Genomic DNA, 13,338 nt, shown 5'->3' on the forward strand with positions numbered 1-13,338 from the left:
GTCGATGCGGAGACCATATTGTGTGAATTGAATGGAGGAAAGCTGTAGGCAAGTACACTGATGCGATTGTCTAGAGCGTTCCTAGGGCAAACTTGGACTGTCCAGACAAGAGTCAAAAAGTCCGGTGTCGCCGAGCGGGTGAAGGAGATGGATAGTGATTATGTAATTATGAAAAGCTGTCGTTCTTATATCTAAGTACTACCTATGACTTACTAGATATGTAATTTTCATTAACGAGTACCGCAAATAAATACATTAGTTCATAGTACGCCCAACTTCATCAGGGTTCATCTTTCCTAGCGTCAGCTTGATCGATCTGATTTTGAACTATACAGACGTTATCCTTTTCTATGTTCCTCTCCACCTAATTGTTGCCTGACGGTGAGCACCGCACATCCTCAGAGGGCTCATCGCTTGTGGCCTAAGTGGTAGTTTCGGATTGCTGTTGCAGAGATGCGAAGATATAGTCTGCTGCCCTAGCTGCGTGACACTACAGCCTGACTGGATCATGATGGCGCAGTGCGTTCAAGATACGCCTCCATAACGCATCGAAGGATGTTCACACACTGTCTGTCATTGTGATATCTCTCGTTCCTAGTGCAACCCACGCTATGCCAGAAGTTTGAACATCGACGTTATATCTAATTGAGTTCGGACCTCCCGAGGGGGAGGGGGTTGATACACCCACCCTCTCCGATAGATAGAATCGTGTCCCACAATTGGTATGGCCCATAAGCCATGGTACATTCACCTCTTTTTTGAATCTTCTCTGCGTCAGACTGCCAGTGAAGAATCTTGTAGGTGTCTCTGGCCTGAGTGCTCCTCCCATTGTCTTCCATCACGTTCCTCCAACCGACGCTTTCCCTTAATGTCCAGCGTGCAAAGGCACACCCAATTTGCGATTAGCTTTGCAATCCATCTTGGCTCCGAACAAAATGATGTAAATTCGACAATATCGCACTGCCATATTGATCATCTTCAAGCCAGTGAGATAAAGTCCATCTCTTGCTGCCTTCGTCGTTGAAGTTTCCTACTTCCCCTGTGCCCTCAGTAGTGTCGCGCATTACGTTTCCCCTAAGGACTTGATCATGAACGTCGAACGGGATGGCATCAACACGAATCTGGTAAACGACCTTGCTAGTAAATTTACTGCATGGTTTTGGAGTACGTGTTCGTCAGTAGAGTCTAATTAGTGTGGCATACTCACACTAGAAATTATATGGCCATAGTTGCTTCACTGGTTCTTGTTCTATATGAATATTGTACGTTGGATCATATTATGCCACCGTCATGTCAGGGACTCATTGTTTGATAATAGGTTTGACCTTCCATGACGAGGCGAGTCGAGTGTGAAAAGTTACACTGCGTGATTTATTCATTCCACATAGATTGAGCACATGTGGCGCGGGCGATTTGTATGGACCCGTATCTTATTCTGGATGGTACGAAAAGGTCTCTCAATGTTGGCTTTGATCAATTGGTTAACTTTATGCGTAGAACCGATACTGGCCGTAAGTTTAAATTCAATCAAAGCAAGAAATGCTGCATGTTCATTGAGCGCGACAGCATTTTCAACCTTCTGTATGTACAATCACATGTTGTGGTGGGACATAGACATGCTTAGAAGATTAAATAGCATTGACAATATCAGTACGAGGACATATTTTTCATCACAACAGAAATTCATTGCGCATACCAGTGATCAACGCGATTAACTCTACGAACCTGACAGTACGTGACTAGATTCCCTTAGGCTTTGTACTCACAATCTTTCTGACAGTTGTATGCCTTGCGTTGTAACCGATAGTTTATCGTTGCTGACGCTGTCGAATAAGCTGTAATTTCTGGTACAAGCTATTCATAGTTTCATCCATAACCACCCGCTTGACCCTTTATGGTGAGCTCCATACGACACAATCTACCAGGTACTGATCTTTCGTCCGTCGCAGTAATCCTTATCACAAGGTTATACGTTATGTATCGATGCGATCGAAGACTACTGGCTGCGCTCTGTACACTCTGCGGGTTAGAGCTCATCGTTGAATCGATTCTGATCAGTTTGGTAGTTACCAAGATAAAAGGTGCCACTTTATCCTCAGCTTGTGTATGCGATTTTCTCAACATAAAACCGGAATGCAGTCCTGGTTTCCCCGCTCTCGGACATGAAAGGATGCGCACCCCTTCCTAGTACCCTCAAGTCATGGGCATGGATGTACTGGGTTTCGATTGTTGTATGGGAGAGCATCCTCTTCATATTGTCTCTTGTAAAAACTGTCCATGAGGCTAGGCGAGATATCAAGACACCCTATCTCATGAGTGTATTAATGCGCGACTCCATGGTGTATTATGGTGGCGTATTGGGTGCAATCATAGCAAATTTCGTCGTCTGGAAGCTGAAAGTAGGTTATTCTTCGAGCGTCAACATCTTTGACCAGTAACGTCTCTTCATACAGGCAGAATCAATGCTATTCGCTTTCCTACCGTAAGTAGCCTAATTGAAATCTTACAACTATAAAATGTTCAAGCCATCACTTACCATAGAATTTCGATGGCTCTTAATTCAATTTTGGGGTGTCGTATGCTAGTATGGCAATGTTCTATGGAAGGACATTCACTCACTGACCGTCTCAAAATTATATAATAGTTACACATCCAGAAAGCAGGGCGGCACCATGAACGCTACATGAATGACATAGAGCCTCTGGCTCCTCGACGAGAAACCGCACCAAGTGAAGACTCAAACCCTGGCATGGGTGACGGGGACTCCTTTCCACTGTCTACGCGATACAAATCACCTTCACTAGACGAAGTTGTTAACATCAGTTTCGAGAGTTCGTAAATAATGAACGAGGGCTGGCGATCACAATATGTACGACTTTACTTATTCGGCTTTTGTATAAGTCTGCAACTGACCGGAGCGGTGAATCGCCGCTTTGACGAGGGACACAACACGCCCGTTTTTTTCGATGAAATCCAGCTGTCAAATTCGAACGCAGATATAACGCAATGCCATCTAGGAATTCTCATCGCTTTCGTACCGGTAGGGTAGATAGTTGCCACCATCAGGTGGGAATTTCACTCACCTGAGACCTGTCAACTTAGCATTACCATCTGCTGGAAGATAAAAATCAACATCTCAGTGAAGAAACGTGCACGAAATCGGATGAACTGGACCTTCTGGATATCGTTTCTGATGAGAAAAGACTATGTACGGCGTTTGAAACGATCCAATGCTGATGATTTCTGTTTCTCAGCGCCGTTGGCAAGAGCTCTCTCTTTCCGCCTCTCTTCCCGCTCCTTCTCTAACTTGGCTTTGACGGCGATCTGAGAAAAATGGGAAAGTAAGACTTCACGAGAAAATTAGATTTGAATAAATCTTCCAGACATACCGCACGAGGGTCAATAACATTCTTCCGCTGCTTGCGTAGATACCTGTTAGATGAACATTGAGATGTGTCCATGTTTGTATCTACTCCAAGAGACACACCGTTTGAGACTTTTATTCTTTCCACGCATCTTCTTTTTCTCTTTCTCTTCGTGCGAGGATTTTTTTGAGGGCCTAGCCTCGTCACCCTCGTCATCCACTGGGTCATCACCTTCCGTTTCGTCAGCTTTTCCCTGCACGCGCAATCGCTCCAACCGAGGAAGGCGTGCAAAAGGAACATCGTGAACTCCTTCGACAGCAGTAGAAAGTTTGGGAGGAGGAGCAAGAGACCCAATGAACTCAGGGTCCAGCGTGATCATATCTGGTTGTATCTATCCGTGTTATCAGCAACAAAGTCGAAAAGCCACTCAGCCATTCGCGTACCTTATCCAAGAGACTCTTGATCTCCCTCTCCCGTCGCGCTTTCTTGTTCTCGAACGGATCGGCCTCTGCGCTGTCGAAGTTCGGCTCTCCGGAGCCAGGCACAAGAATGCTCGAGAGACCGGCAGAATGGCCAACTGTAAGTATATCGTGGAACGGGCAAAATCTCGCTGACGATAATGGCCTGTGCGGGATCGGATGCGTTAGGTATAGAGGGGGAGAGACTGTCCCGGCGAAAGAAGCTTGTATGGAAGGCTTTGTGTAAATCTATCGCGAGGTTCAGCACGCTCGCAATGACCCATTCTCATTGAACACTTACATTCACACTCCCGCCTGTTGTCACTGCCAATGTGCCTTTCTGGCTCCACTCCAACTCACCGCCCCCTCCTCTCGCATTCCACTGACGCACTGCACCCTTCCAATTTCGGCAATCCCAGACCTTTACAGTCCCATCCTGCCCTGCGGAAGCCATGTATCTCCCACCAGTACTTGGATCTACGCTGACACTGACGACAGGCCCTAGATGTGACAGAAGCCGGACAGCCGGATATGGCAGATTGGGAGTCCAGAGCGTGACGGTACCATTCTGGTGTCCCAGGTGAATGACAGCATTATGCGTGTTTTGAGTCATAGTCGTACACGCGCCAAGCTTGGTGCGATGTTCAACGAGGAGCTGACCGGTAGAGGTATCCTGGTACTTCAGGTATCCAGAATTGCCCTGAAAGGTACATCAGTACGGTTTGAAATCGCTATGTACAGGATGACGGACATACGACACTTGCAAGCAGCCAGTGAAACGGTAGGAACTCGAGCCGTGTCGGCTCTATATGAGATTTGAGTTGGTGTAGCTCGACGCCGTCTCGATCATAGATATAAACATATTTCTGTTGTGCAACGGCAAAGTGAGAATGGTCGTGCAAGAATCTAGAGATGAACCGGTCAAATTGTGTTGTGTTATATTGTGAAAAGAATTTACGTTATATCTCTACACGTCTCTCTCAGCTGTAACTCCGTATGTAGAACGCCAGCTTGCCAGTCAAACGTAGCGACATGTCCTTTTCGACCTACAACGGCTATGTGCCTATGAATATTTACACAGATCTCAGTGAGTCTCAGGTTTGCGCGGGACAAACATGCGCACCTGCCATTCCGGGTATACTTTGAGCGGTATGGGCCACCATCTAAAGTCCACTCTTTCCTTCCCCTCGCCGCCTCCTGACCTGCAGCATTTATCACTTCGTCTTGACTTACCCTCCATGTCTTCTCCATCTCTCCATCTACGTCTATCCTCCCCACTTCTTCCGTCAAAAGTAACTCTGCATCTTTAAGTAATACCTTATTGCGAGCAGACCAGGTGGATTGCCGTGTAAGCTGGGTGCGTAATTTCCTGTCCTTTATATGAGAATATTTTGGCACATTCTCCGGAGGGGGGGATGTGGGTCGAAGGGACTTGGGTACAGATGTACGAATGGACACTGAACCCGCCGTAAGGTCGCTCGGAGCGGCAGAGCGAGATGATGACCCATTCGACTTCTTCCTATGTTCGTCCTTGTATATCTTTCGTCTTTTCGCAACGGGTCCTAGTGCGTCGGCTTTCGCGATGAGAGAATCCATCGTTCAAGTAGTCGCTAATCAGAAGCTAGCCTGAGGACTCCGAGCTGAAAGCAATGTAGAATAAATGTTGAGTAAAGACTATAAACTAACTCGCCGTTTGAACTTGAAAATTGGGCAAGACCAAGAGTCAATCATGTGACTGAACCACAAATCTTAGATCTTAGATCTCAATTATATCCTGTGCTTAACCGAACTAATCCACCCACCGGACTAGCGTGGACATCAAGGCTACGGTGTATAATGTAGACGTTTTGTGTTTGTGCCCCGTATACCTACTGATATGCGCATACAGGCCTCCAAAAGGTGCTACAAAGCGAAAATCCATCGTCGTCACTAGCGATGATTCGCCCACACCTCCAGTCGTAGTGAGTTGCCCTTGAGATACCACTGCATTACCCCGACTCAATTCTATCCACCAGTCCCTCGCGGAGCAGTTTTCATACATGCATCTTCCTCGTCCATTCAAGAATCCAAACTACATGAAGAACGCCAACCGCCGGACAAAGAACCTGAAGGCGGTCCTTGCCCAGGAGCGCGAGCGCGAGCGAGTAGAAAGGGAACGAAGAAGATTGGAGAAAGAGGAAAATATGGACGTTGATGGAGAGCCAGGCGAGAGCACGCCCGACGAGGAAATGCCAACATGTTTGCTTCTTCCGTACATATCTCTGCGCAGAGCCATCCTGACGGCAATCCAGATGCGTCTATTGAGGCGCCACCTTCCGTGCTTCCGCAGCGTCGGTATTGCGATATTACTGGGTTGGAGGTCCGTCATTTCCTTTATTTTTCTCGGACCGCCGCTAGAGGTAGTCTCATTCGACGCTCTAGGGTCCATACACTGATCCCGCGACGGGACTGAGATATCATGACAAGAGCGTGTATGAGCTCCTCAAGGGGCTGGTTAGTAACGTCACGCTGCTGTAAAAGCTCATTCCGCCTGACATTCGTGATGCAGAGCGCTACCGCTGCCAAAGATTACCTCGCAGCCAGAGGAGTTAATCCAATCGTTAGATGAATGCTGTATTCACGTTCCTGCACAATGCGTGGATCTTTTGGAACGTATTGTGTCGATACCGAAGCACCGGACCGGTTATGGGTCCCTCGGACCAAGTGAGATATGTACCAGCCTCGTCTCCCGAAAGCAGACGGGGACTCTAACCCAGGCCATCAGTGGGAGGCGATAGTCCAGGTTAGCAGAGTATAAACGCCCCCGCTAAAATAGATGCATAGTCAGTCGTGTACAATTATTAACGTTCAATCTGCTGTATTCTACAACAATCGCTGTGCCGGTATACAATGCAACAATACGATACACAATAGGGTTATATACTGCTGTCCGATATGCAAATCAAAAGGTACGTAGAAGTCACTCAACGGCGTTCGCAAGATCTTTCAAAATTGGTCTGCCCTTCAACAACCCGCAATCCACCGTAATGATCCTGCGGCCTCTCTTCCGCTCATGATCGGTGTCCTTGCTATCATAGCTATCATCTTCAGCTGGTCGCTTTTTGGAAAAATCTCCACAGGCGGGCAAGATATGCATCTCGTGCGCGTTCGCTGGCAAACGGAGAATCCACCCCTTGCTCTCCATAAGCTCAAAGAATTCTTTGAGTAGTGAGGTGCCTTGCAGCGTCGATCGAGAGCCAAATATAATGAGCTTTGACCGAGCACGTGTGAAGGATACGTTCATCCTACGCCAATCTTTTACCAGATCGCCTACCTGTGCATATGTACTCCATTCAGCGGCTGGCTTTCAAACAGTAGTACATAGCCTACCTGGCCTTCGGCATTGGACCGCACCATCGAGATCAGAATGCAGTCCTTGTCGCGACCTTGACTACGGTCTGCAGTCAGAACCTCAACCTCTTTCCTGTCCTGCAAGTAATAAGACAGAAGCTTGATTTGTTGCCGGTAGAGCGAGAGCACGCCGATCTGGTCCTGCCGGACGCCGCTACGAATGAGGGACTCGGCGACCTGATGCAATAGTTGGGCCTCAATGCGATTCTCGACAAGATCGCCGACGGGGGAGTCGTGTGCGGGAACGGCATCTGTATCGACGAAAACCACTTTGCACCTAGATTGACGAGCTTTTAGTAGGCGACAAGACACAATTTCAGCAGACTTGCCTCTCATCCAATAACTGGCTTAACCAGCAGCTGGCCGTGTCATGCCGGCAACGGGATTTGTCACTTGCATGGAGGCTCTGAAGGAAGGCACGATTGGGCAGGGTCAGGGTGCGCTTCGCTACTTCATCCGAGCCACAGTGCAGCCGACCGCTATAGATGAGCTTGTTGGAGAGCAGCATGATGTCTTCGTTCATTCTATATTGCTCTGTGAGATCTACGACTGCATGCGGATGCGCATCCGAGAGACGCCTGAAGAGCGAGATATCGAGTCCCCCCCTCCGCGCCGCGCGATTTCGTACCTTAAATACAACGTTAGCGAAAGACTTTCCCAAGGTGAAAATTCCCTACCAATGGCGGTAGTTGGAAGTGGTCGCCGACGAGGACGAACTTGTCTGCAAAGCGCAGAGGCCCAAGACATGTGGGCAAAGTAATCTGGGAAGCCTCGTCCACTATGCAATAGTCAAACTTGCGACGGGAGAACAAAGGACTAGAATACAGTTAGTATGCGAACAACAGCTTTGCGCAGACAACATACTGGTCGAGGGACAGACACGTTGTTGCAATCACAGGCGGTGTCATTACTTGCTGCTCGAGCTGTTCTATATTGGTCGCCGCTCTTCTACTCGCCAACGTAAACTCGAAAGCATCTGGATGAATCTGGAATAAGAGATATACATGAGTTACTCAGACGTTCGGCGACTTAACGGACCTTGTCTAGATTTCCAACACGCAAGATACCGAAATCCGCGGTGTGTTTAAGTTTGAGCAAGACGTTGTCTACAGCGGAGTGTGTATACGAAGCAAGCAACACCGTCTTACCCATGCTGACCAGCTCGTGGATTATAGCTGCAATGACAGTAGTCTTGCCGGTTCCTGGCATTCCTAGTATAAGAGCGTAGTCTTGAGCACTCAGTACCTTTGACACTGCAATTCGTTGGCTTGAGTTCAGGCCGCTCAGCTTTGACAAAGGCGGTGTCGCGGTGTCAAAATCGCCAATTTCGTCAAATTGCGGAGGAGTCAGATCCACAACCAGCGAAAGGCGGCGTGAGTCACCATCAGCGTAAAACATGTGGGCGATGTTCTCGCGAATACGGCCCATCCCGGTAGCGAGCTCGTCTTTGTCAATGCGAAAAATCACCTCAGACGACAGCCCACCTTTGCGCTCCAAAATTGCTTGCAGATCGAGCTCGTGGTCTACGCCCACTACCAACTCCTGTGGAGTGAGCCCAATGATGAAACCTCTGGCCAGCGCAAGCAAGTCGGGTTCGACAGAGACGGTTATGGCGTCCCCGAAGCTCATATGCCCATTCAACAATGACACCTCTACCTTGGAGCTCTTCGTAAAGCGATACGTAAAACGGTGTATCCTGGCCCCGTGTTGAGCAGCTTCGCGACTGTCTAGAACGGGGAAATATGAAACGTCGAGGATCATGTCACTGAAACAGCGACCATGCATCTCTCGCTCTCGAGCACCCATGGTCCACAATTCCTTCTTGAAACGGATCAGATCTTGCTCCTCAAGAGCGATCAAAGCTTCCCACTTCTTGAAGAAAGCGCCTTGTTCCCGAGTTATATGGGAAGTCTTCAGTGCATAAATGTCGGCTATCGGAGACGTTGTGTCCACTACCTCTTCAGCGGCCTTAGAAATATAAGCTAGTGAGAAGCAGATCGCCATTTTACGAGTAGATGCGTACCTTACGATATAACATGCAGGTATCCAGCGCATAACATCTGCCACATTGCCACGAGTCGTCAATTGTCGGAGGCAAAAACGATTCTATGTCATGCGGCTCGGGATCATCGCCTCCGCCCCCAATATCTTCGTCGTGTAACGATCTGTCAAGTGGCCTTGGAATACCCATACGTCGCATCATATAGCCAGCCAGCTCATTACGAGCCACAAGCAGAGAATGTATCTCATTCCTAGCCGCGGGAACTCGGACGACTTCATCACTCCTCGTGTAGTAAAGCAGCCCGCTGGGCACTTCTGACCCGTATCGCTCCGCCATAAGCAAAGTGTACAACATGGTCTGTGCACGGTGCTCCATACCAGCACCGGCACGCCCGGTTTTAATTTCAAAGGGCATTGTCCAATTTTGAGTGGTAGTCTTTGCAGGTCCCTTGAAGAAGCCCACCCCCTCTTCAACTTCGGATATTACTGCATTGACGGACGCGTCAATCTTCCCTTTGATGCCATATGTCGGGGACCAGATATCTTCTTCGATGTCGTGAAGTTTGGATATGGCGAGCAGTGACGTTTGCCCTTGTGCAGCACGCGTGTTAGTTAAGATCGCATCAGACTACGATCTTCGTGAGAAGGAAACGACGAGCTAAGTGTTCTTTTTATTTACCTTTGGTTCCTGAGCAATGTACTTGTCAGCGAACGACTTGATGCCTCTCGCGCGCGCTTTCATTTCTATTGTGGCCTGTTCCACACTCGTATTGATTCGCATCAGTTCTGAGAGGCCCCTGCCCACTTCATCGGTAATTCTAGCCTCGACGAATTTTTCGTCCCAACAACCTTCAGATAAGCAAGTCTGCATCACTTCATGCAACATGGTGCCCCATACGAGTGAGGGGGTAACGTCCACCGACCCGCGAACAAGATTTGATATTAGTGGCTTGCGCAGACACTGAGGAGCCGACGAGAGCGCGGTAGCCGTGATTAGTAGGTCGGGGTGATGAATGAAAAAATTTGATTTGGAGCTGATTGATATTGATGGCATGTTCATGGAATCAGAAGTGAAGAGCGGTACCGAAAAATCGCCAATTATATTAACGATATCGCCTGATGTAAGCATTAGATGGATTCATGGGCAATGAATTGCTTGATTTACCTGGACGTACATCCGCAGTTATCCAGCCGTCACGTAGGATAACACGCCGACATTCGTGTCCCGGTATAACCTCGACCACCAAGTCCTGACAAAGCACCGTCATATGAGTTGCTGATGAAAACATAACTTCTTCAGAAACGCCAGGAATCCGACGTGGAGTGCGGGGACTGGCGAGAACGAGTCGGAACTTCGTCCAAAAAACGCTGTCCACAGTTTTACGTCTAAGAGCGTGTGGGGTTCTCCCGGATGTTAAAATCCGGAGCGAAGGATGAGATATTGCATATCCCCGAGACATGGCTTTATCGCTGCTTTGCACAGCGTAACGTCAGAAGCTGACTCGCGAGAAAGCCGTAAAAATGGCAGTGCAAATATGCCTGTTGGGATGTCGTACTCACCTTCTGATAGCTACTATCGTCATACATGTCGGTCACATGTTTAACACTACATCGTATGCACTTTCGAAGGTCATGTTTAGGAGGAGCGTGAATTGCCGGCCGCTAAAGCAATCATTAACAAGACGCATAGGTAGGGCAAGTAAGTACCGTACCACTTTCTTTGGCGACTTATTTTTCTTCGGAGATAAGCAATCAGAGTTCATATCGTCCCAGTCCCAGTCCTCCGCACCCGCAAGTAGCTGATCAACATCGACGTCTTGAGCAGAGTATGTTCTAGCGGGTGTTTGGGGGGTAGCCAAGATGCGAGATGTATGAGTCGCGAAAATATCTCGTGATCTTGGAGGTGTCCTCGGAGGTTGAGAGTTTTGCGTCGTCCGAGATGTTCTTACAGTATCCGCAGAAGAATGAGAGCCCTCGCTTTCAGCAAGCAGTTGTGTCATGAAGTCGGCTTCCTCTTCTTCTGACCGTGCGACGGGAGGCATGTTAGATGTTACAGAGTAGCCAAGATGACTATGGGATTTGTGCTGAAATAATAGGAGCTGCTTTGACGCGAAAGGCGTTTCGCTTGAGCAGGACGAGTACTTTGAAAGACGAGGAGAATGAACGAAGCGGCGTCAACCAGCGTGGAACGCGTTATTTGGCTTTATTGACGCGACAAGCTGTCGGAGAGTCGAGACTGTCTGTCTCAACGCGTCTGTGGCACACGCTTGCGGGTCCGGAGCTGTGTGATTGAATTCCACCGTCAACACACTGTACGCCCGACCAGTGCTCAAAGTTCGCACTTTCAAGCACTTTCGAGATCATCTACGGATCTGGCCAAAAACTCTTCATATTCGTGTCTTATTGATCGGACAATCCTGAAGTCACTCTAATATCTTACCTCACATCACGGTGTGAACCCGGTGTATGATGAATACGTTTCCCCGAGCTATGAATGTACATTTATGGGCTTCCGCAGTTTCATGGACGGCAGGCCCCAGCACGGCACCCGGCCATGGCTTGTCATTCGGCAAGTCATGATATTCTTAGTTCCTTCTATCCAGACTGAAATTCTGGCACCGCTTCACATTGGTATCGCCTTCGAGTTGTATGTTGCGAGTAGCATAACAGAAGAAGTTCCCTCCATCTATTCCACTTGTTTGTTTGTGAGTCTCGTTTATTGTCCTTGAGGGCAAGGCCCTATGTAGACGATAAGTACAGGAGTCTGACAGTCGGCGTGTTGTGGCTAGCAGTAATCGGAATGGAGACATTAGCTAGCCGGGTGGCTAGCTGGGTACCAAGTCATAAGTCAAGGTTCACGAGAGGCAGGAGTGCAGGAGTGCAGGGATGTTATGTAACAGTAGGTATGTGGCAGACTCACTGATGGTGGCCTTGGCAGATGAGTGCTAGAGGCGGGGATCTAAAGCCTCGTAAGGGAACCCGGCCAGTGGCCCTCCACCAGCCGTCAAAACTTCCCCCACCTCCGGGTCGAGTCTGCCTGTTTTCGTGTCTAATAGGGTATGTATAGCATCGTTGAGCATGGACAAGAGGAAGTTGAGGTATCCGGGATTCGTGGCATGCCCTGGGCGCGCCGCTGTGTGCTCGTGTCAGTCTGGGTGCTTCGGGACGTGTAATCTATTCCACTTGACTCTTTCGATCATATCCGGAGAACGATTAATGGCACGAAACCGTCCATACCATCACTCAGCCGAAACTAGATCTCTGATAGCCTCATGCCTCTACGGTGATAGCTGCCTGTGTCCCATTGATGTATTCGATCGTCCATCGAGCATACAAATTCACTCTCCCAAGTGTCTAGCACAGCATCATAGTGCGCACGATATGCGGCCGCTAACCGGCCGAAAATAAATCGCATCCTTCCCGGATCTCACTGGCTGTATGATATTCGTTCATTCGGACAAAAAGGCGGAGGAGCGCATTCGTTGCGCGCGCTTCCTTCTTGACAATCCAAAAGTACATGTTTTGGTGCAAACATGTTCTACCTGATGGTATCTCCTATATGAGATGCCCAGGCAACATGGTCTGTTGCATTCGCGGTGTACGTCACAATCCAACGTGCGAACGGTGTAATGTGTGCACTGTGAACCGGTACCCCTAGGATATGGATCCTCAATGGCCAACTGTGAACGACACCGTTTTCGACACCGAAACTGTCTAGGAATAAAATCAACTACTATCACTGTCAGTGCTGTCAGACTGCGCGGGCACTGTGACAATTCGGCTTTGAAATTACACAAGCGCGTTCTTGTCTGTTCTTGTCGATTCAAACTAATTGGCAGTGGTTCGGACTGTTGTCCAAGCGAGGCACTCAAGAGCATCTTTGGCGCGACGCAGCGTCCCAGTGGCTTTTCGCCCACCGGAAACGCTCTAAAAATACATTTTTCGGATCGAGAGACCGCTGCAGAAAAATACATGCAGAAAGTATATGGCAAGGGAGGGATGGCGGGTGCGCGAGAAACGGGATCTGGTGCGATCCTCGATTAGCTACGAGAAAGAGAGGGCGCTCTCCTATGTCTCTACCCGCCAGGCATATCAGGCTTTCCTGTCGACCTCCTAAATCTCGT

General features: G+C 48.7%; 3 protein-coding genes across 3 annotated transcripts; 1 reads left to right on the plus strand and 2 right to left on the minus strand.

Annotated features, from left to right (window-relative positions):
• Positions 1-3,204: 3,204 nt before the first annotated feature.
• Positions 3,205-5,419, minus strand: FIBRA_01918 (uncharacterized protein; the record flags this gene model as incomplete). The annotated part of the gene is made up of 8 exons (XM_012323786.1): positions 3,205-3,324; positions 3,390-3,432; positions 3,488-3,756; positions 3,809-4,072; positions 4,125-4,523; positions 4,579-4,729; positions 4,782-4,886; positions 4,947-5,419. The coding sequence occupies 8 exons, from the start codon at positions 5,417-5,419 to the stop codon at positions 3,205-3,207; spliced, it is 1,824 nt and encodes a 607-aa protein (XP_012179176.1).
• Positions 5,420-5,862: 443 nt separating this feature from the next.
• On the plus strand, positions 5,863-6,431 carry FIBRA_01919 (uncharacterized protein; the record flags this gene model as incomplete). Its single annotated transcript, XM_012323787.1, has 4 exons — positions 5,863-6,061; positions 6,115-6,182; positions 6,245-6,316; positions 6,372-6,431. The coding sequence occupies 4 exons, from the start codon at positions 5,863-5,865 to the stop codon at positions 6,429-6,431; spliced, it is 399 nt and encodes a 132-aa protein (XP_012179177.1).
• A 351-nt stretch (positions 6,432-6,782) lies between these two features.
• On the minus strand, positions 6,783-11,256 carry FIBRA_01920 (uncharacterized protein; the record flags this gene model as incomplete). Its single annotated transcript, XM_012323788.1, has 11 exons — positions 6,783-7,136; positions 7,193-7,503; positions 7,607-7,841; positions 7,891-8,029; positions 8,078-8,199; positions 8,252-9,181; positions 9,237-9,842; positions 9,894-10,330; positions 10,380-10,464; positions 10,775-10,876; positions 10,927-11,256. 11 exons carry the CDS (start codon positions 11,254-11,256, stop codon positions 6,783-6,785), a joined length of 3,651 nt encoding a protein of 1,216 aa, XP_012179178.1.
• Positions 11,257-13,338: the final 2,082 nt, after the last annotated feature.

The sequence above is a fragment of the Fibroporia radiculosa genome (assembly GCF_000313525.1).
Source record: "Fibroporia radiculosa TFFH 294 genomic supercontigs, scaffold977, whole genome shotgun sequence".
Taxonomy (NCBI): Eukaryota; Fungi; Basidiomycota; class Agaricomycetes; order Polyporales; family Fibroporiaceae; genus Fibroporia; species Fibroporia radiculosa.